At 38.7% G+C, this 22,402-nt stretch overlaps 1 protein-coding gene across 1 annotated transcript in view; it reads left to right on the top strand.

The window, feature by feature from the left end:
• The window catches only part of mfrp (membrane frizzled-related protein), a gene marked incomplete at its 5' end in the record, with an annotated part of 21,950 nt that extends 249 nt beyond the window's left edge, over positions 1-21,701 (top strand). Inside the window, 10 exons of the mRNA XM_082179307.1 lie at positions 488-637; positions 2,659-2,878; positions 6,307-6,437; positions 14,017-14,142; positions 14,241-14,317; positions 16,024-16,172; positions 18,355-18,485; positions 18,610-18,744; positions 21,105-21,232; positions 21,326-21,701. Coding sequence (XP_082035433.1) covers positions 488-637; positions 2,659-2,878; positions 6,307-6,437; positions 14,017-14,142; positions 14,241-14,317; positions 16,024-16,172; positions 18,355-18,485; positions 18,610-18,744; positions 21,105-21,232; positions 21,326-21,550 — 1,472 coding nt within the window. The 3' untranslated portion in view covers positions 21,551-21,701. The remainder of the gene's footprint in view (positions 1-487; positions 638-2,658; positions 2,879-6,306; positions 6,438-14,016; positions 14,143-14,240; positions 14,318-16,023; positions 16,173-18,354; positions 18,486-18,609; positions 18,745-21,104; positions 21,233-21,325) is intronic.
• Between the last annotated feature and the right edge of the window lie 701 nt (positions 21,702-22,402).

The following is a 22,402-nucleotide window of genomic DNA, read 5'->3' as shown; positions in this document are numbered from 1 at the left end:
CTTAACAGACCAGTGCCAAACATTTGGAACAGGGCCTGTAATGAGTAACACAGAAGGCTGAAACATAAAACAAGAACGACCAAAGCAATCGACTGCCATTCCCATGAGCTATTACATCCCGTAACACTGTTCACAGTAATTTTTTTGTTATTTAATTTCTATTCAATTAACATTTACTATTTCATCTGTTTTATTTTTGAATAAATTATTTCTAGTAATGTGTCCCCAGAGAATTATAGGTGGCTTAGGCCACTGGCACCTCCCCCAGTGCTTTTGTGCTCACAATGCAATGCCAATTTAAATCATTTTCCTCGTCTCACAAAAAGCCTTTTAAAAAAGAACTTTGCATCCATCAGCTTAATTGAGAAACCTGACAGGAATTTTTACAATTACCTCATAATAGTTATCAAATTTGTAAATGCTTCAGCAGTAGAGAAAATAACTAAATTTGCTTTCTCACTATTCTACTCTTTCTTGCTTTTCACAGAGGTTAAAGGTAATAAAGGAGACATTTCTCCTCTAGACTCTCGGTTTGGAGACAGAATTTCACAGAATCTTTCTTTGAGACCGACTGCACCCCATTCTACACATAGTTCCACACTACCCCTGCCTGGGAAAGAGCCCACATTCTTTACGAGTAAGTTTATGGTCTTCTATTTACATATACTATTTTAAATGAAGTGACCCAAAAATGTGTTTGGACATTTGTTCGAATTTTTTGCATTTTATTACAAAATATCAACCCAAGTGGCATTTAAGGTTGGGTTCAAGTGCACAATACATGTTGTTACTCTGCTAGGACACCCATGTGAATTTAAGATGAGCTGATTTAATTTATTATTTAGATGTTAGAAGACCTTTGAAAAAGGAGCTACATTATGCATTATGGATGATAATAAAGGAGTAAATGAATGAAGTAAAATTTAAGTCATGCTGTCAGAACTATACTGATTGAATATGAATTTAACAGAAAAAAATTGTGACAGAATAATGTTAGGTGAGCATTGTTCATGAAATACTGAACAATAATATCAAAAATGATTATCTGCAATATATTCTTGTTGGTTCTGTTCTGTTTACCCTAATTATTGCTGCTCTTATCCATGCTAGGCTGCATGGATGCGAAGGGAGTTCTTGCCCAGCACAGAACCATACTACCAATCCTAACTGTATGCTAATTTTCAATCGTATTTGACGATAGTGGTCCTGACAGAAATGCTAGCTAACACAACAGTGACAATCACATAATTACATAACCCCTTCTGTCTATGCATGTGGCTGTAGAGTAGAATTGTAAGGAAGGCTAGAATCTATCTGTTACTGTACCAAAAATTGTTCGCATCAAATGTTGGCTCTGTCCTTTTTTGTGCAATATTTGTGGGTCCAATAGTAAATGCAGCAGTTTTACTTCCCTTCCTATCTGGTCAGCCATGATATTTCTAGTTTTTTTGGAACATTTTGATTAAAGTAAATGTTACAAATCAAATCAAACAAGAGAATAGGCCCATTCAGATGGCAGTGGATCTGTCATTTAACATGCATTAACATAATTTAAATAATTAATATAATATTATTAACTTCTACTGTCACCAGAAGGGTGGTGGTCATGACTTAATTTTAAATTTACATAATTTATAATAAGTAAATAATAATGATAAATGAAATATATATTATTTAACTAATGAGTGCATGACCATTGTTGTAAACAGACAAACTATAATTAATATATGCTCTGCTGTTGTAATGGTGGCTGATTAATCGCAATGACAAGAGGAAGGAGAATCCAAAATAAACCGTCTTTATTGATAAACAATACAAACACACAGGAGATATCTGGACCAAACTGTAACGTTTGCTGAGAGACGAGGCAGAGAATCCACTTGTGCGCACGCTTTTAATGACAAAACTCCACGAGTAGACAGGAACATCTGACCCAAAACACGAATACGATCAACCACAGAGAACAGCATACTACGACTAGCAAAACTTAACTAAAATCTAAATAAATATTATGCCCCTTTTCACAAGATGTAATATAAATCTGTGGTGTCCCCAGAATGTGTCTGTGAAATTTAATTAATAAAGAATGACCTATTAGTTCTTCAGTAATTCCTTATTAGTTATGCAGTAAGTAAGAAACAGCATTCCAAAGTGTTACCAACAAAGTTACTGGGTTGTCACTTTTCACGTTTTCTGGGTTGGTAGATGCACCGGGGACCCAATTATAGCACTTAAAGGAAAAAGTCAGATTTTCATGATATGTCCCCTTTAAAAGAATAGTAGAGTAGCCTAACCCATATACCAATAACCAGCTATATGCATACGCCGCAAATACCACATCTTCTAAATATCGCTCGTTAGTTCAAACGAATGGATAGTAATAATAATAATAATAATAATAAAGCTAAGATAAGTAAAGTTAATTTAGAAAAAGCTCTAGTAGCATTCTGTTGCAGATGCTCTTTGGATTGCTATTTTGTATCTATCAGTCAGACATTTTAAATGTGACTTAAGTGTCCAAATACTCTAGGGCCCATGCGTGACTGTATGTCAACATATACAGCATCCATAATCAAATGCATACATTTCATATGATTTCAATGTCACCTTTTTCAACTTTCTTTTCAATATGAATTAACTTTTTATCTGCTTTTACAGAATGTGGTGGCGTGTTGACGGATTCTGGGGGGACTCTCAGTTCTCCAAATCACCCAGACTTGTACCCTCCTGATTCTCACTGTGTGTGGGTGATCAGGGTGTCTCCTCCTTTCCTAGTGCAGATCCAAGTGTCATCTCTGGCTATTGAGGGACCCTCTCCTTGCTTGTTTGATTGGCTAGAAGTCAGAGAGGAGACAGAGAAGACATCTGCAGTCACAAGGTTTGCTCATAAGTGGTTTATTGAATCATAAACGACAACCAGAATTGACATGGGGAAACATTTACATTTAAAATACTTTGCAAGTATCAAAATACTTACCTTTGAATACAGTGCAAGAACTAACATTTGTCAATAAGGATTTAAATTCTAATTAATTTCTATTCAACTGAGCCACCTCTGTATAATAGTCAGTCAAAATGAAATTGAACATGTGATGCACCCTTAAAGAACTTCGAAAATACCTTGACCCATGTTGGCTGCCCACACCAAATTCTAAACTTTGTCAATAAAATTCTTAGTAACACTACAATACAGGTGCACTAATATGCATTTATTCATGCTTAACTAATGCACAGATAATCATGTATTAATGTATGACTCATGAAGAACTTAACCATTATGTAATGATTACTGGATCAGCAACTAATAGAGATTCTATATGATTAATAGATTAAGTAATACATGAATTGCTATTAATTAAATGTGTCATCATGTATTAATTCCTTAATAACATTTGGTATCAACTGATAGTCAAGTCAACTTTATTTATATAGCGTATTTTATAATACTGATTGTTTCAAAGCAGCTTTACAGTGATAACAGGAAAATAATGCAACAAAATTTGTTTAGGCTGTACAGCAGATCTAGAAGAAAATAGCGTCATAGTCCAGCTTAAGTAAATTCAGTGATGGTTCATTTTTGTTATAAAAAAAGTTATTAATTTTAGTTCATTTATATACGAACGAACAGTGTATGATTACAGAAGTCAGATTGGATTGGAACATTCAGAATATTTATCCAGTTCTATCTGGTTGAAGATCGGAGTCATCACACCGGTATGGAGACGGGTGTGTTGAGGATCAGTGCCACTGGCTGTCGTGTAAATTAATGTGTTCATTACCACAATTAGTCAAAGCTACATACTTCAACTTCCAGTTGTCTGCTTTAATTAATCATTAGCTAATGATTTGCAAATGTATCATTATGATATGACTTTACTTGAGGCACATGACAATTAACTAATTGTTAAGTAATATGTCATAATAGTTTATGACATTTTTATAAATATATATCGTCTGTGGAAGGCATAGGACCATAAAATGTACATTCAGTCATTTAATTCGGTCCGAATGAAATGGCAGCATGTGCTCCCTGTCAGTCAACGTTATATTTGCATACCACTGCGCTGGCTGTTCACGCAGATATCAGTTGTCATCAGCGCGTTTCACGTACGCAGAATGGCAGGCAAACAGCAACAACCTTACTTTCCTTCTGAACTGACAACAAGTAGCACTGGCAAAGGATCTACGATCTATACTGTATATCTTCATCGGAGAAAAGCAGATTCTCATCGTGGAAACCCTGTCATGCAAGTAATATTATTACACACTGACAAGTTTTTGGTAACTACACAACAGAAAATTTGCTGCATCTAATTACGTTTTTAAAAAGTTGTTTGCATTCGGTATTGTAGGACTGTTACTCAATGTACTGTGAAGTTTTCTGACCGGTGAATGACACATGATGAAATCCAATAGCGTTGTGTCTGGCCGACTCACTTCTGGTCTGTGCACGTCCGTGTTTTGGAGGAATCATGGCTTTGGACGGCGATTCGATGGGAGGGTGGGATCGTATGCTTTCAGTGCTAGCAGGCTAAAGTTAGCATTTCCCAGATGACCTATTGCACTTTTAATTAACAGCAATTATAATCTATTAATCATATAGACTCTTTATTAGTTACTGATGCAGTAATCATTAATTAATGGTTTAGTTCTTCATGAGTCATAAATGAACATGTGATTATTGGTGCATTAGTTAAGCATGAATTAAAGCATATTAGTGCAAACGTATTGTAAAGTGTTACAAATTCTTCAATAACACAATCACTTTTTGGAAACCCTAGTCAAGACTGGCTAAGTTTTTGTCGATATCGAAAAGCCACTTTTTTCCCTAAAATTTACATTGTTGCAGCACCTATTTTCACATTCTGTGTAAATGCTTTAGTTTTAGTTTTGGTTTTGGTTTCTTTAAGACCCACCTTTCTAAAAGCCCAGTCAGCTGTGATTGGTCAGCCAGCCCCAGTTAGCTGTGATTGGTCTTCAGAAAAAAAAAAGAGAAAAGAATTTGAGAAAAGTTTCATTTAGCCAAAAACATCAACATCCATAGTGCACTTTTGATTTTGGCACCGCCCCTCTGTTTATATAATTTTGCAGACCTTTATAGCCATACTGAAAGCAACAATGAATAATTCACATCAGGTCTTGAAAATAATTCAAACTGTGAACAAACAAGTGAATTCTATGACAAAGATTATATCAGGCCCTGTCCTGTTCTAAATGGCACACTTCATTTGCACTAGCTGTCTTGTGGACTTGCAATGGTCGGTTCATGTGCATGTCCGTTATGGCGACAAGATCATAGGGCATCTGACATAGAGTGACTAAGTGGCATGATCCCATTCATTTCAATGGAAAGCTAGCAATTTCCATTGGTGACAGGATGTAAGTGTGTTCAGTGATGGAACAAAGTTGAGATATGTTTACATTTATGCAAATGAAGTGCGACTTTCGGGCACAACAACCAATTAGAGTGAGGTCAGTAGAGCGCACGTGATCTGTCACAACATGATCCTTGTCGGCGACAAGAGTAGTTTTATCAGTCAGCAATTTTCCTATAATTTATGATATGTCTCTGTGTACATAGTGGTACTTGGAGTGCTGACTTCAAGCCTGAATGGTTTTGTGAGCCCAGCATGACTGGTGCTTTCTTTTTTGTTCATCTTTAATATTAAGTATTTTATGTACTGATTCCATTTATATTTTGTCTTTTCACTCCACAATGTGTGTTTTTAGCGAAAAGAAAACGGATTGGGTGTCTACAACATGGAGTAACATCCGTGAATGTCATTCATATAGTTTACTAGGCAACCAGTAGGGGCAACTCCCACTAGTGACCTCACCGCCAGCCACTGGCAACATGCAGCGACAAAATCACTGGCAGTGTGAACACAGCTTTAGTCTGCATATCAATGGCACAAGCCTCTGTTACTAGCTCTAAAATTATGTTTTGGAATTAGCAACGGAGGCTTGGGATGAGATGTGAGAAATTTGCCCTACACACAAAAGCCATGGTAACCACAATATAAGCTGGATAATTGACTATATTATAAAAAAAAATAACGTACACCGACATGGGCGCATTACCACCTTGGATGTGCATTATTTGTCTAATAATTAAATGGCCCGTCATCAGTTATTCCTAAAAAACACAATTATCTATAAAAAAAAACACAAGATACATCTTAGACATGGAATATTTTGAAGCTGCATACATTGGAATAAATGAGTTATTAAATAATTGTTTCTCTACAAGGCTGTTCTTGGCAATCTCTCTCAAACTTTTAATAATTAAGATTCACTTCTTCCTAGATTTTGTGGCAATGTTCCACCACCTACATTGAATACAAATAGCAGTACTGTGTTGGTGTCATTTCACACTGATGGGAATATTGGTGGCAATGGGTTCATTGCACAATACCATTCTATATTACCAGGACAGAGTAAGTATAACTTAAACATATCAACATCATGTTCCTTTTAATAGTTTAAAACTGCACATTTTATATATAATAATAAACTCAATAAACTCGATCTCCTGGCACTGCATATCTATCTTTAGCGTGTTCTTTATATATATATAAAATAAAATAAAATCACATTTTACAGGCATCTGATATGCAATATCCAGTAACATTTCATTGATCGATTTGCAGGAAGTGGAAGAACTTTTCTTGTGTACCATTTTTAGTTTTAGGTGTCCTACTCTGCTTTCTATAGGTAACCAACCAAGATGTCCAAGGCCCTGTGTACACCTGGTATTAAAGCAGGGCTCAGTAGTTTCGGGATTTCTTCGCTGTATTCTCGCTTTTTGCTCGCAAGTTTTTCTCTAGAGCTCCCCCCACAGCTTCGGAATAGATATTTGACAACACTGTTGTAAAATCTCGTTGGCGATTTTCAGACACCAGAGGCTAGTAGATCAACGACATCAAAGCAGATGGGACATTCTTTAAAACGTCTTCTTCATTCGGGTTCGAACAGCGTGAGGGAGCGCAATAATGACAGCATTTTAGCAGATTTCTTTTGGCCGTAAAGCAACTGTTTACGTCGCGAGACCTGATATCACACGAGACTTCCTGACGCAGCGGCCGGCGGCCCGCCGGCTCAAAGTTGCAAGTGCGGATTTTCCGCTCACGGGCACCAGGGGGGTGCGAAACGACCACCATTCAACCCGAAATAAGTAATAGAACCATTCTAATGACTCCGAAGCTGTTCAGTTAAGGAAAAAAAGTTACTTAGATCACCTTAAAGATGTGTTTTGGTCGATCGGATCACAAGTAGACGAGGGAGACACCTACCCGTTTATACCCGGTCTTTTATTCTGTCTCTTTTGTCCACTTTCGGCCACTTCTGTCCTGATTTCTTCAAGGGGAGGGTCTATGTATGGGATTTCTTAGATCTTTCGATCTAATGAATGAAATAAGCTGAAGCAATTCACATATGAACACAACTGGAGACGACAGAAAAACATACGGAGAGCAGCAGCTTTCGTTTCTGCTCTAAAAGCTGCGAGAGCATACCGAACACTGTGAATGTCAGGTATGAGGAGAGAACATAGTGCTTGGTACGTTTTTCATCTTCAAACTTGGGTCTTGGTAAATCCCATCTGGTTTCCCATAATGTTTACGCATTAGGTCAGTAGGTGGAGAGTAGGCGTCTTTTGTGGCTGTTTTGTTGGCTGTTTGTGGCGATTACACTACTAAAGCAATATGGTCAAATGCATATGCGACTGCCTCTGGAAGTGGTCGAAAGTGGACAAGCACAAAATGTTTTATACTCCGTTTACACCTGTACATAGCGTTGTCCACTTGTGATCCGATTGACCAAAACGCATCTCAATACCAGGTGTAAACAGAGCCTAAAAGGAAATTCATAAACACATGTAAAACAATGAATCCCTAAAACTAACCTTAAAATATATTTTGAAATTTGTATAGGTTGCCCAACCATTCACAAGACAAATCAGACATCCATGAAATAGATTCTGCAAATCAGGTTTATGCAGCCGGTAATGCACTCCTTTCCCTGGTCAACTGAGCAGACCACTTGGGTTGTACCAAGCTTTTCCTTGTTGAAGAGGTCAAGCTGTGTCTCATATCAGTCACAAAGCAGTCACACCTTCACAACATAAGCAGAGCCATGCTTCAAGTCACCAGGCTTCTTTGTACAAAAGCACAATGCACCAGCTCGATCATTCAGTACGAACAATTCCTTGTCACAGAATGACAAACTGACCAGTTAGCAGACACTTGGTAGGTGCAACCGGGCATGGTAATGAGTGGGTAATGAGAACTTTGACAAGTGGTTATACTAAATGCAGAGAATCCATGGCACATAAATTGACGAACTGAAAGCAGTTCAACTGGTGAGGGAATACTTCCTCCAACAAGTTCAGCATCACCATGTGCTTATTCTTACAGACAAAATGGCGTTGGTGGCTAACATGAATCACCCAGGTGGTGTTCGCTCTCACTGACTACACAGACTAGCAAGAAGACTCCTTCTGTGGGTCTTCTCTCAATTCTATGTACAACCCTGGCCACTTGAATTGCAGAGCGAACCTGCTATCAAGTGAGGGAGTAGTTCATGGGGAGTTAAGATTACATTTACCTTTTCATTTAATCATTAAGCAGATGCTTTTATCCAAAGCGACTTACAAATAAGGAGAACAATAGAACCAATCAAACCAACAATAGGTCAACAATATGAAAGTACTGTGACAAGTCCCAGTAAGTCTAGCACAGTACACAAAGCAAGGTTTTTTTAAGTAAATAAATAGAACATAAATAGAGTAGAATAGTAAGTCTGAATACAAATGTGTTAAGTATTCACAAAAAGGAATACTTGAAAATGGCTAAAGACTCAGCTGCTCGGGTGGAGTTCATTCCATCAGTGGGGAATAGTCCATAAAAGTGATTTTGTGCCTCTATGGGATGTCCTCAAGCTTCTGGAGGACAGTGTTTCCAAGCAACGACAACAGCTAAAAACAAAGGAGACGATTAACAAATACACTTACACACCGCTGCTGACTTCTGCTGCTTGACTGCTTCTCCTAATGTGTACTTGCTTACACTGTTTAAGTACTTTACCTGCCGTTGGACACTCCTTACTGTTTAACAAATATGGCTATGACAGCTCAGCGAAACCGAAAATCCATGTGACACAGCAGGGGAACAAACACGACTTCAGCACGTGTTACCACAGTAAACAAAACAATATTTCCTAGCAACGACAAATGCTAAAAACAAATAAGACAAGAAACAAATACACTTGCACGCTTGTCATTCCCAAGGCGGAGCAGAGCAGAGCAGACAGGACTGTAGATCCACACGGCGGAGCAGAAGACATCCAAGGCATAGTGAATACACAGGGCTTATAAGCAGAGTTAACAAGGGAAATGAGAAACAGCTGAAAGTAATCAGGCATAATGAGCCCAGGCAATGGGTTTAGGGGAAATGCAGTCCATGATGAGATAACAAAGACGGAAGGCGCGCCCTCTGGTGGCTATCACAGGCACCCCTGCTGACAGGCGTGACAGCGCTGCTCTGCGGTCTTCATCTGCTTAACTACATCCCAGTAAGGTCTAAATGATCTGGAACATGTTAGACCACCCACTGCCAGTTGTATTTCTCACTGACGCAATCCCCTCTGGGAGTGGACACATTAGCTCACTGCTGGCTCATTATATAAAAAATATGAAACTGCTGCCTTTGGTACTGCAGAAAATCGGGGAGGAACAGGAGTTAGTGCTACTGGTGGCACTGAGATGGTCCAACCAGCTATGGCTTTTGGAGATAATGGGGTTGTTGGTTGTACTTCCATGGACCGCCCCGCTAAGGAGGGGCCTTCTGTCCCAGGCGTGGGTCATGATATGACACCCCAACCCAGAGCAGTGGCATTTGCTTTTGTGGCCAGTCAGCAGAGACTGCCATTGATGCAGTATTTGTCACTAAACGAGTACTAAACATGATCACAGAGGCGCAAGTTTCACAACCTGCTATATGTGCCTGCCTTTTCAGTCTAAATGTATTTAAATTGGTTGTGGAATCAACTGACCAATACCATTTTAAATAAATTCATATCAATGCATTTTTTTCACTAGCCTAACCCAGGAGTGTCCAAACCTGCTCCTGGAGTTGAGCTCCAACTTGCCTCAACACACCTGCCTGGAAGATTCAATTATGCCTAGTAAGACCTTGATTTGCAGGTGTGTTTAATTGGAGTTGGAGCTATCCAGAAGCTGAAATGGACACACCTGGCCTAACCCTGCACCTAACCCCAAACTAGAGGTCTTCACGGGTCCAAAAATTCGTGCTCGAACCCAAAAGAGACCCGTAATGTGCTACAACGAACCGACCCGGACCCGTCTATTATTTCAAAAGCTGGACCCGGACCCGTGCAGATCCGAGAAATGCCTAACCGGACCCGACCTGGACCCGTCTATTATTTGAAAGCTGGACCCGAAACCGCCGGGAAGACACAGACCCGACTGGACCCGATTGTCACATATTCCACCTTAAACTGCTTACAAGTCAATAAACCTGTTGCAAAAAATACAACTTTTTGTCTTACCTAATTTAAGGAGCCGTAGTAGCGTAGTAGGCTGGTCTCCTCTCCCTTCCTTGTAACGTTACCTGACTGGCTGTGATCATGCATTACAATCCTCCGACAAGTTATCCATGTTATTCCTCTCGTTATTCCAAGTCCAAGCTTAATCCACTCATTATTTCAGCTTCAATAGTCCACTTGATGTCACGGTGATGGATGACAAATGCAACTTTGCACATGTAACTTACATTCTAACTCGAGTTAACTCGCATATTAACTTTGACTGTTTGCCCTTTTGAACTATAATAACGATTGCTTGTTCAGTGCCATGGCCGCTGACGTTATTTATTTGCTATCATCTCCGTGCTCTCTGCTCTGCATCGAGTCTGAATCTGACCACTAAAACTTTAAGATTAAACAAGACGGTTAATTTATATTGTAAAATCTAAAGCGCGGTTTGGCGGTCCCTCACTGAAGCTCTGGTAACTGGTTGCCATAGAAACATGACACGCGCTTGAGACTGCACATGCGCGCTAGCTGGATCAACCTAAAATAATGCTTTTTAACGCAATTTATTTTGAGTGTCCTAATTTTACAAGTTGCAAGTTACAAAAAAACACAAGCAGTGTCTAATCACGGCCGGTTTTTCTCCGCGTCTGATCTGATGACTCCGATCGCACGGGTATTACACACAATGTTAAACAGACCCGGGACCCGAAGTAATAGATTCGGACCCGACCCGGACCCGGCTGATCATTTAAAATATAGACCCGAACCCATACGGGTCCCGGGTCGGGTCCCGGGTCGACGGGTCTCGGGTTCACTGTGAAGACCTCTACCCCAAACCCAACCTTAACATACTTTAGTTTTAGTTTCAAACATCTAGACCTATACCTGTTGGAATGCTATGCCTAGCAATCAAAGTCAACAAGTTAATGTTTCATACCAGATGCACATAAAATATAACTTTTATGTATAAAGAGCAAGCAACATGAAAGCATGGATTCATGCTATTGATATGCAGTGCCTGGAATGTTTTTGAGATTGAAATAGTCTACAATTTAAATGTGTCATATCCAATAAATATGCAATAGTGAAATTTAATTATAATCAAAGTCTAATTATACGGTTTCTACCTTAAACTTTAAAACATTTGAAACTGTTGCTAATACTGTTGCTAATACTGTTGCTAATAGTGAAATTTAATTATAATCAAAGTCTAATTATACGGTTTCTACCTTAAACTTTAAAACATTTGAAACTGTTGCTAATACGAGAGCAGCAAGCAGTGAAAATGTATATGATATTCTGGAGCCATATTCACAAAAACTTTTAAGGCTAAAAGAAACTCTTTTAGGAGAAAATCTTAAATATAATGGGCGTGTCAGTCCTAAATTTAGGACTCCAAAATTTTTGCTCTGAGAGTATTTCACAAAACATTTTAGCACTAAAACCAGCACCTAGTCCTAAATCTTGTGCTCCCTGCCGGAGTCCAACATGCACCGGGAAGAAGTCTGACTTACTGCCGGCAATGCGAACCAAGCTCCTGCTTTGGTCGTACAGGGACCAGACAGCCCTTAGCAAAGGACCCCGGACCCCATACTCCCGGAGCACCCTCCACAGGACGCCACGAGGGACACAGTCGGATGCCTTCTCCAAATCCACAAAGCACATGTGGATTGGTTGGGCAAACTCCCATGAACCCTCCAGCACCCTGTAGAGCAGGGGTGGGCAACTTCGGTCCTGGAGGGCCACTGTCCTACAGAGTTTAGCTCCAACCCTGAAAAAATCACCTGCCTGTAATTTTCTAGTAATCCTGAGGACCTTGATTAGCTTGTTCAGGTGTGTTTGATTAGTGTTGAAGCTAAACTCTGTAGGACAGTGGCCCTCCAGGACCGGAGTTGCCCACCCCTGCTGTAGAGGGTATAGAGCTGGTCCAGTGTTCCACGGCCTGGACGAAAACCGCACTGTTCCTCCTGAATCCGAGGTTCTACTATCGACCATATTCTCCTCTCCAGTAGGCAAGGCAAGGCAAGGCAAGGCAGATGTAAAAGAAAGTGATAATGTGAAAGTGACGTGTATTAATGTGGGTTTGATAGTAGTTAAATGACGATATTAAAGTTTTCGTCTGAGAAAGAATGTGAACGCAGTGCTAAAGAAAGTGAAAAGAACGTGCGAGTAAATGAGGGAGAAAAGAAAGTTAAAGGAAAGTTGATAGATGGAAGTCGTAAGAAGATTGAAGGTTAAAAGAAGGTTGAAAGATTTAAGTCTTAAGGGAATCCTTTTGAAGGAAAGATCTATAATAATATTCTTTTTTTTTATAAGTACTGTATTTTATTTTATTTTTCTAAACTGTTTTAATTATTCTTATTTCTTTTTATTATTTTAATTTCTTCTATGTAAAGCACTTTGAATTGCCATTGTGTATGAAATGTGCTATATAAATAAACTTGCCTTGCCTTGCCTTGCCTTGCCTTGCCTTGCCTTGCCTTGCCTTGCCTTGCCTTGCCTTGCCTTGGTGTGAAAGCCCCTAATTGCGACAGTGACAAGGAACCAAAACTCCATCAGGTGACAGAATGGAGAGCAAAACCTTGGGAGAAACCAGGCTCAGTTGGGGGGCCAGTTCTCCTGGTTTCTCCAAAGGCTTTTTCTCCATTTTGACATTTATTTTAACGGCGCTGAGAACGCCAGAGGCTGAGCACATAGTGCCCGCATTCTCTGTGTTCATTAGTTTACGATCTGTCTAACAGTCCTGTCTAATACGTTATTAGATAGAACTGTTATACATAGAAAGTAGACAGTATATGAAAAGGTATTAGCGTATGCCGTGTGGTTGATGTCCAGTGTTGAAACAACTGTCCGGTGAAAGAACTGCCACAGTTCACACTTACAAATTATCAGATAGAGTAAAAGAGTAAAATAAGCCTATTTGCCGTGCTGTCCGAGGGGATCGAGGGCTCTGAGCTCGGAATTTATCCCAAACACTGAGTACTCCCCCATATCCCCGGCTGGGCTGAGAGTGAGAGTCGTTAGTGACGCTTAGCCTGCTTTTTTAAATCTATATTTGAATATGGCAACATTCATATTTTAAACCTTTATTTGAATATGGCAACATGATACATAGTTCTACAATATTTCTATGATTAAATCATTGACAGAGACCAATCAGCCAATCATAGTTAGTAAGCGTGTTGACATCATCCATAGCAACGAGGTCAACCCCCGCCCCTATTCTTAGTTTAAGACTTCTCTATATTCCTTAGTAAAAGTTGGTCTCAGCAGCTTTGTGAATAGGTTTTAAGAGAAAACTCTTACCTAAGAACTTTTACTGCTATTTAGAACTCTTCGTGGTAAGATAAAATGTTTTGTGAATACGGCCCCTGATCACAAATTATAAAAAAATATGTCACATGGTGTGTTTTAAACTACATTTTTTTGTTTATGTACTAAAGTTTTCTCCCTGCATGCAATCAGAAAGCTGCTCCAGAGAAGAGTTTATGTGTGATGGTGGTCGTTGCTTACTACCTATTTCCATCTGTGACAGCCACCCAAACTGTCAGGACCACTCAGATGAAGTCAACTGTAATCAGAAGCACAAGGGTTAGAGTAATAAAGTCACTACACAAAGTGTGATACTTCTAGTCTCTTATCTCACTTGAAAGGAAAAACCATAATGGATGCACTCTTTTGATTCTTAGAATGTGGAGGAAAAATAACAGGAGAATATGGATCATTGTCCAGTCCAAACCATCCAAAGCCTTACCCACATCAACAGGTAAATGTTTTATTAACTGCTACCACTGTAAATCAGTTCCTGAATCTGAATACTATATAGCATAAACTTTACAAACAAAAACAGATTTGCTCTGACAAGTGTGCAGACAAACTCCTACAAATGCATATGCAATAAGGTCAGCCGCAAAAATAACTGTGTCCGTGCCTTTTCATCGCTAATTTTTCACTGCGTGTCTAATAAATCCTGACAGTAGTTTTCTTAACACCAAAAGAGGGTTTGCACTTGCAAAAGCTCTTAGTAAATCTGGCCTATAGTGTTTTTGCTATTCACTCAACAATTAAACACCTGCATAACACTGTACCCTTAGTTATACCTGGAGAACAGAATGTACTGTGAAAAAACTCTATAATCATTCAATGTCCTTTTTCTTTAAACTGAACTTAGTACAATGAACAGTCAAACAGTTTATTCAGGCAGATTATCACAAAGATCGGGAAGATTCCCCTTAGAAGCATTATCATGGTCAGTTTGACATTTGGCCAACATAATGCCCCCAGTGTATTACACAGGACCATCTTTGATGACAACACCAGATCTTTACTTCTTTACTTCATTTCCAAGTGCCTCCCTTTCAATTTGGACATAATTTTGCTCTGCTTTGCTCAACATTCTCAAAGCAAAAGCTATTGGTTTTCTTGGCCGTCCGCGAGTATGCGAGAAATGACGGCATCAACAACATATAGCGATGCGTCACAGATTACTCTGATTGGAAACTTTGAATTGTAAAGTGTAAAAACCTTTCGCCTTGTCAAACACAGCCTCACACTCAGGAGACCATAACCGCTGCTTCCCTTTGCATTGAAGAGCTTTGAGGGGGAGCTAGCACAGCTGTTTAATTAACACTTTGAAGGCTCAAATAGGTAGGAAAGACATCGTTAAAATAGTCAATGTGACTACAGTGGTTCAACCTTAATTTTGTGAAGCGACGAGAAAACTTTTTGAAAAAACAAAATATCGACTTTATTCAGTAATTTCTTCTCTTCTGTATCAGTCTCCGTCGCGCGTTCACGAGAGCACGACACATGCACGTGGTGATGACACAGGAGCTGGTGTTCTGACATATGACCTACAAGCAGAGGAAGACGCACACAAGGTTGAACCACTGTAGTTGAAATTATGTGGATATGTTTTTGTGAACTCTCAGTTTCTACCCTGTTTCTGACCCTGTGATTTAAAACACTCAGGCCTGGTTTCACAGACAGGTCATTAAGTCAGAATTAGGCCTTAGTTCACTTAGAGCATTTAAGTAGCATTTATAAACGTGCCTTAGAAAAAGAAAAACATAACTGGTGTGCATCTTGAGACAAAACAATAGCATGGGCATATTTTAAGATATGCCACTGCAAGTTGCTTTCAGTTAAAGCTGCTCAAACATGCATTTTAGTTTGGGACTAGGCTTAAACCTTGTCTGTGAAACCAGGGGTCAGTTTTTAAAAGGCATGTTTCTTTTAAGATTTCAATGTAAATACCCACTGCTATGATTGGGAAACATCTTGGTATATGAAATAAGTATTACATATGGAGCTGTTGACCAGTCCTGCCAACCTGGCTGTGCACTGATCTATTAACATATTGGTTCAGTAGGCCAACTATTCAGTAACTATTATTTGTTTCTGTTGCATAACTGTTTCTATCATATTATTTAAGTTATCTCTACTACTTAATGTTTGACTGCTCTCTTATAGTTGTGTACATGGCAAATATCTGTGGAAGATGGACAAGTTGTTAGACTAAGCTTTCAGAATTTCAGTCTGGAAACGCAGGATGTCTGTGAGTTTGACTATGTGGAGGTTTACGACAGTACAGACACGGTTCCCAACACTGTGCTGGGGAGGTGAGAATACTTCACTACGTTTTTTGCTTCTTTTTGTCTACATTTCAAAAGTTTGTTTCTAAAATTCATCACTACATAGTCTAACATATTTGAATTGAATTTTTATCAACTGCATTATGTGCATTATCTTGAAGCTTACTTTAATTGTGTTATGGAGCAGCTAAATGACCATTTCAGGGAGAGTTGTATTTGATGAACTGGAGCAATTAAACAGTTGTAGAATGACAGCAATTGATCCTTTTTACAGACTGTGATGATGCATTTCTGCAGTAACAATATCAGCTATGGTCCCCCGTGTACCTCTACACAAGTTTACCCCGCCACACTCCAAACCCAGAATTGGGTTATTCTAAAGTGGAAAACATGATAACACTCTAGTAATGACTGAAATCAGGGTACGCTTTTGAGGTTTTTGTAAGGTTTTGGATAGTAATGGCTTCTTGAGTAGTAACACTTGAGCATTACTAGTGGGTTACCATGATTTTCACTTTAGAATACTGATCCAAATAATAAGTAATTCATTCTAAAGGATTTGGTAATATTTGAGTCATTACTAGTGAGTTAACACGACCTTTACTTTAGAGTTAATGATATATTATGCAATATTGACATAAATTATGAACCTGTACTGTATATAGTAGTTCTTAGTAGTCCTCTGGAAGGTATGACAAAAATAGTAGTTACTGATTAGCTAATAGTGAATTACCTCATCCGACTGAGTGCTATTACTTACTAATTTGTTAATCAGTTTCTTGTTAGATAATAGTAGCTAATAGTAGAATGTTAATACTATAGTGTGTTACTCATTTGTTCCTGTGTAGTTATTCATTAAAGCTACACTGTGTATTTTTTTAAGTTGATTCTTAGCAAAAAAAAAACACTTTGTTCTTTCAAAATGATATGTGCTCATTAATGTGTAATTACTTCTACCAACTAATCAAGTATTCTCGTAAGCGTAGAATCTGCCATTTAGAATACATATGAGCGAGTCGCTCGAATGGCGACAGCCATCTTGAAAATACATCTCCATCTTGAAAATACATTAGCCAAAGAGGGACATACCTGGAATTTCAAGCTTCGCCATTCGCGTTTTTACACTCAGTGGCGCCGTGACGAATGCGAGGGGGAGATTACTCGCGACTGCCGGCAGATTTGAAATAATACGGCCACCGTAGGAATTAAAGGGATACTACACCACCGTTTTTTCATATTAAACTATGTTATTCCCTTAACTAAGACGAGTTGATACATACCTCTCTCATCTCAGTGCGTGCACTTAATCGCTCTGGCGTGCAGTGACACTTTGATAGCACTTAGCTTAGCCCAGTATATTCAATGGTATCTAACAGCAATGAATTTAGAAGTGACCAAACACATCAACGTTTTCCCTATTTAAAAACAGTTACACGAGTAGTTATACGACCAAGTAGGGTGACACAAAATAAAACGTGGCGCTTTTCTAAGTGGGTTAAAAAGGATAACTATAATGTATGGCGGAATAGCACTTTTGGGAATACTTCGACTCGGCGCAGTAAAAAGTCATGCCTGATCCACTATTGACAGAAGTGAGAAGAAGAGGATCAGGCGTGACTTTTTACTGAGCCACGTTTTATTTTGTGTCACCCTACTTGGTCGTATAACTACTCGTGTAACTGTTTTTAAATAGGGAAAACGTTGATGTGTTTGGTCACTTCTAAATGCATTGCTGTTAGATACCATTGAATATACTGGGCTAAGCTAAGTGCTATCAAAGTGTCACCGCGCACCAGAGTGATTAAGTGCACGCACTGAGATGAGAGAGGTATGTATCAACTCGTCTTAGTTAAGGGAATAACATAGTTTAATATGAAAAAACGGTGGAGTATCCCTTTGAAACGACCTCGGAATGGGAGGAGCTAGAAAGTAATATTCAGTTGGTAGTCATAAACAATTTCACCGCTAGATGGGAGAAAATCCTACACAGTGTAGCTTTAATGATGGACCTATTCTAAAGTGTTTTCCTGTTGTACATAAACTCCCATTCCTCAACACACACAGGTCTTACTTTACACTTAACACAGAAGCAAAAGAAGTCACAGTATTTCTGACATACTAATCCTAACCATCATCACACAGTCCTTTCTGCATTTTTATACTGAATTCTTCACTTCAAAATATAATGCACCACTCTCATTCTGTGCAGGTATTGTGGTTCAGCGCTGCCTCCCGATCTGACCTCTTCTGGACCTGTGATGACTGTTGTGTTTGTGGCAGATGAAGGTGTTGCTGACAGTGGTTTTTATGCATCATTTAAGGCCATATCTCTTTCAGAAAGTGAGTACCACAAGACTCCACAGCTTTTGTCCATTTAAAATGTTGTCAACATTTTGTGAACCTCTATGTTTGTAAAGTTTGTCAGTTTGTAAAGCTGCACTGCATCATGTCTTTCTGCTTTAAGGAACATGCAGTCCAACACAGTTTGCCTGTGGCTCTGGGGAGTGTCTTCACCAGGACTGGCGGTGTGATGGATGGAATGACTGCGCAGACGGTGCAGATGAGCATGACTGCATTAACTCTACCTACCCTCCTTTCAGTGAGAATATTATAAATATTAGTGCTGTCGATTCAATGCATTAATTTAATAAATTAGTCGGGGTAAAAAAAAATAATGCCTTACAATTTTTAATACATTTAATGCAACCGCAATGCCCCAGACCTACATATTTCATACAGTTGATGGTGATGAACATGATGCACCTAAACATGCCCCTAAAATTCAAGATATTGGGACAAAAAATACCCCTGTATGAGTTTTTGTCTCATATTTATATCATATGATATAGTTCTTGTTAGTTTTTGTTCCAAATAACACAAGTGCAAATGTGTTACTGATTTTATACAACAGATCAATAAATAAGAAATTAATATTGTGTTATATTTTAGACACAATATTGTCTGTTTTTGTTACCTATAAAGCCATAGCAGAATGACTGTGAAAGTGAAAGTGACACGTGACGGCCAAGTATGGTAACCCATACTTGGAATTTGACCTCTGCATTTAACCCATCCAAGTTAATGCACACACATTAGGAGCAGAGTAGTGAGTAGTTAACACACACTGCAAACGTGGATACACACACCCAGAGCAGCGGGCAGCCTTGTGCGGCGCCCGGGGAGCGATTAGGGGTTAGGTGCCTTGCTCATGGGCACCTCAGTCATTTCCCACTGGTTCTGGAATCGAACCAGCAACCTTTGGGTCACCAGATCAACTCCCTAATCACTAGGCCATGACTCCCCCTGTGCATCTCCAAGCAAAACAACAGTGTTTCTGATTGAATTCGTGTTTTGAGTGAATCAGTCGGGTGAACCAATGATTTAATGGCCCATTCATAAAGAGAGCCATCAGGCTTGTTCGGCTTGAAGCGGTGCTGCGCAGACCGATCAGTGTATGACACTAAAGTGATTCGAGAGCTGACGGCTCTGTATGCTTTTGAATCACTGTCACGGTATTTTGATGTCATACATCAGTCTGCACAGCACCGCTTCGAATCAAACACACCTATTTACTTCATTCCTGCATGAATCAGCCATTTGAATGAATGAATGAATTAATTAATTAAGGTCCTTTCACACTGGGCGCGATTTTGACGCACGAATAATTCGCGCGATGGTTTTATTTTGTGATCAGCTGTGTGTGTAATGAGTGCTTCCACACCGAACGCAAATGTGCTGCGGCAGAAAACTACTTGTATTATTTTTTGCTTTGATGTCGATTTTTTTTTTTTTACTTTTGCGGCGACAGAAAAGGCTTCAGCCAATCACATACAACAAGGACAACGATTTGAAGGACAATGTGTGGCGTAGCATTGCCAACCAACTCGGTTATCACGACTGTGAGTGTGTTGTGTGATAGTTTTAGTCGTTGTATAGTCCTGTGCTGTGTAGACTAGCAGGCTAAACTACATTCGGGATAGAAAGCTAACACTATTATCGTCAAAGATAGAGACCATGTTTACTTTGAACATGTAACAAAATGTAGTGAGACTATTTACGGCTGCTTTTAGTATACTATACATTCTTTGTGTGATATCTACAGTTTCTAGTCGAATGATTTTAACTTGTTACTTCGTGTGTTACATGTAATGTGTATTGACATTACAAAACACACTATGTTTAGCTGAAGACGCAAAAAAACGGTGGAAAAACCTCAGGAACCCCTATGTGAGAAAAAGGAGAGAGGAAAAAGAAACTAAAAGTGGACATTAGCATAATCCCCTAAGGCTCGTCTTCACTGGATGATGATGATGATGATGATGATGATGAAGATGAGGTGTCCATGTTTTCTCAGCTGTCGGTGCGAAAGTTTTGGAATGTTGAAGCTCTGAACGTCACAGAAGTCGCAAATTAGCGTCGCGGCTGATGTGAATGGTTTTGATGCAAACTATTCGCACGCAAACTTTTCGCTTATTCGTTTTGCTTTTTCGTCACGTGTCCGGTGTGAAAGGCCCTTTGTTTAGACATTTACCACCACCTACTGGCAGTTTTAGTTCCTTGTTTAGAGTATTATTTCATTAAAAGAATAATTTCTTATTCCATTTTAATAAAAAAAAACCCAGTTAAGGTATAGTTCATCCAAAAATGTAAGTCATCATTCACAAAATTTGAAAACAGCATTAATCATGGTTACCAACACAATAGTTCATTGTTAGTTCAACAATATATTTAAAAATATATAAATAAATGTGTAACCGTGTTGTTTCCCATTTTACTGTATTATTTGCTAATATTTTTTAAAGACAGGGAGTATGTGACGTATTTAATATCTAATATACTGTGCTTGACCATATAATGCAAAGCCTTGAACTGAAATATCATGCTAAAAAGTTACTTTTTTAGTAGTCAAAAGTCACTCTCATTGAAGATGAGACTTATTTTGTTTTTTTTCCTTCTCAGCTTCACCTTGTGAGCCCATCCGGGTTGAAATGTGCAGAGGTCTAAGCTACAATCTTACATCCTTTCCAAACATCTGGCTGACAGTTTCTGATCAGAGAGAGGCTGCTTCTATTCTGCACAAGTACAGGGTGAGAAAGCACGTTCTCAACGAGTCAAGAGAGTTGTCTTGATCAACAATACAAATCACATTTTTATTTGGGAAATTTGTTCTGATATTGCAGGTGCTGATGGAGCTTGCCTGCTTTGAATCTTTTCGGCGGCTAGTATGCGGTATGTTTTTGCCCCATTGTAGCCCTCAGAGTGGAGTTCTGCAGCCATGCCAGTCCATCTGCTCCACGGCGGAGCAGCAATGCAGTCACGCTCTTAACCTGATCAACTTGAACTGGCCCTTCAACTGCCACCTCTTGCCTGATTCACAGGATCCCATGGAGTGTTGTCTTCCATAGGACAAATAACTGAGTTGGTAGATACACCACAACCTCAAAATCAAACTGGAAAATGAGTACACCCAGTGATATAGAACTGAAAATCCAGGAGCAAGGATTGTCCCTTCTGGGCATAAAGTGAACTCAACTACACTGTAAAAAAAAAAATAATGCTTTGAAGTTGTAAATAAAGCTAAGTTGATTAGAAAACTTGGTAACACTTATTAAGAAGGTTTCATTTGTTAACATTAATTACCTACATTAGTTAACAATGAACAATAATTATATGCGGTTTGTTAATCATAGTTAATGTTAATCTCAACATGTACAAAAAAAATTATATCAAAAGTTATATTTGTAAACATTATTAAATGCACCGTGAACTAAAAGTTTTTTTATTTTTTATTAACTAACATTATCAAAGGTTAATCAAATGCTGTAAAGATATTTTGCTTGTTGTTAATTTATAATTACTGCATTAACTAAAGTTAAGAAATGAGACATTATTGTAAAGTGTTACCAAATATTTTTGCAAGAAAATACTATTTCAGTCTTAAACTTTAAAACATCACATTTAATTCAATGTTGTTGTTGTTGTTGTTTTTTGTGGTTTTCTTTTAATCATTTGTCAAATCTACAAGCAATATCTGAGAAGAAATCTGAGGTAGCCTATATCTTTACAGACTGCAGAAGCTACAGAAAAGAGAAGCAAATGGATCGCTGCAATTCACAGAAACAATGACTCCAGGCAGCGAAACGTGGATTTACAGTAGGAATTATCATTTTGTGTGAATATGCTGAATTTAGGGGTAAAATCATACCCTATATTGTATTGTCATCAATTAAATATTTGCCATCTAATATTCTGCATAA

Source organism: Leuciscus leuciscus (assembly GCF_965113295.1).
Source record: "Leuciscus leuciscus genome assembly, chromosome: 9".
Classification (NCBI taxonomy): domain Eukaryota; kingdom Metazoa; phylum Chordata; class Actinopteri; order Cypriniformes; family Leuciscidae; genus Leuciscus; species Leuciscus leuciscus.
Note: the sequence above shows the minus strand (reverse complement) of the source record. Positions and strands in the feature narration are given on the sequence as shown.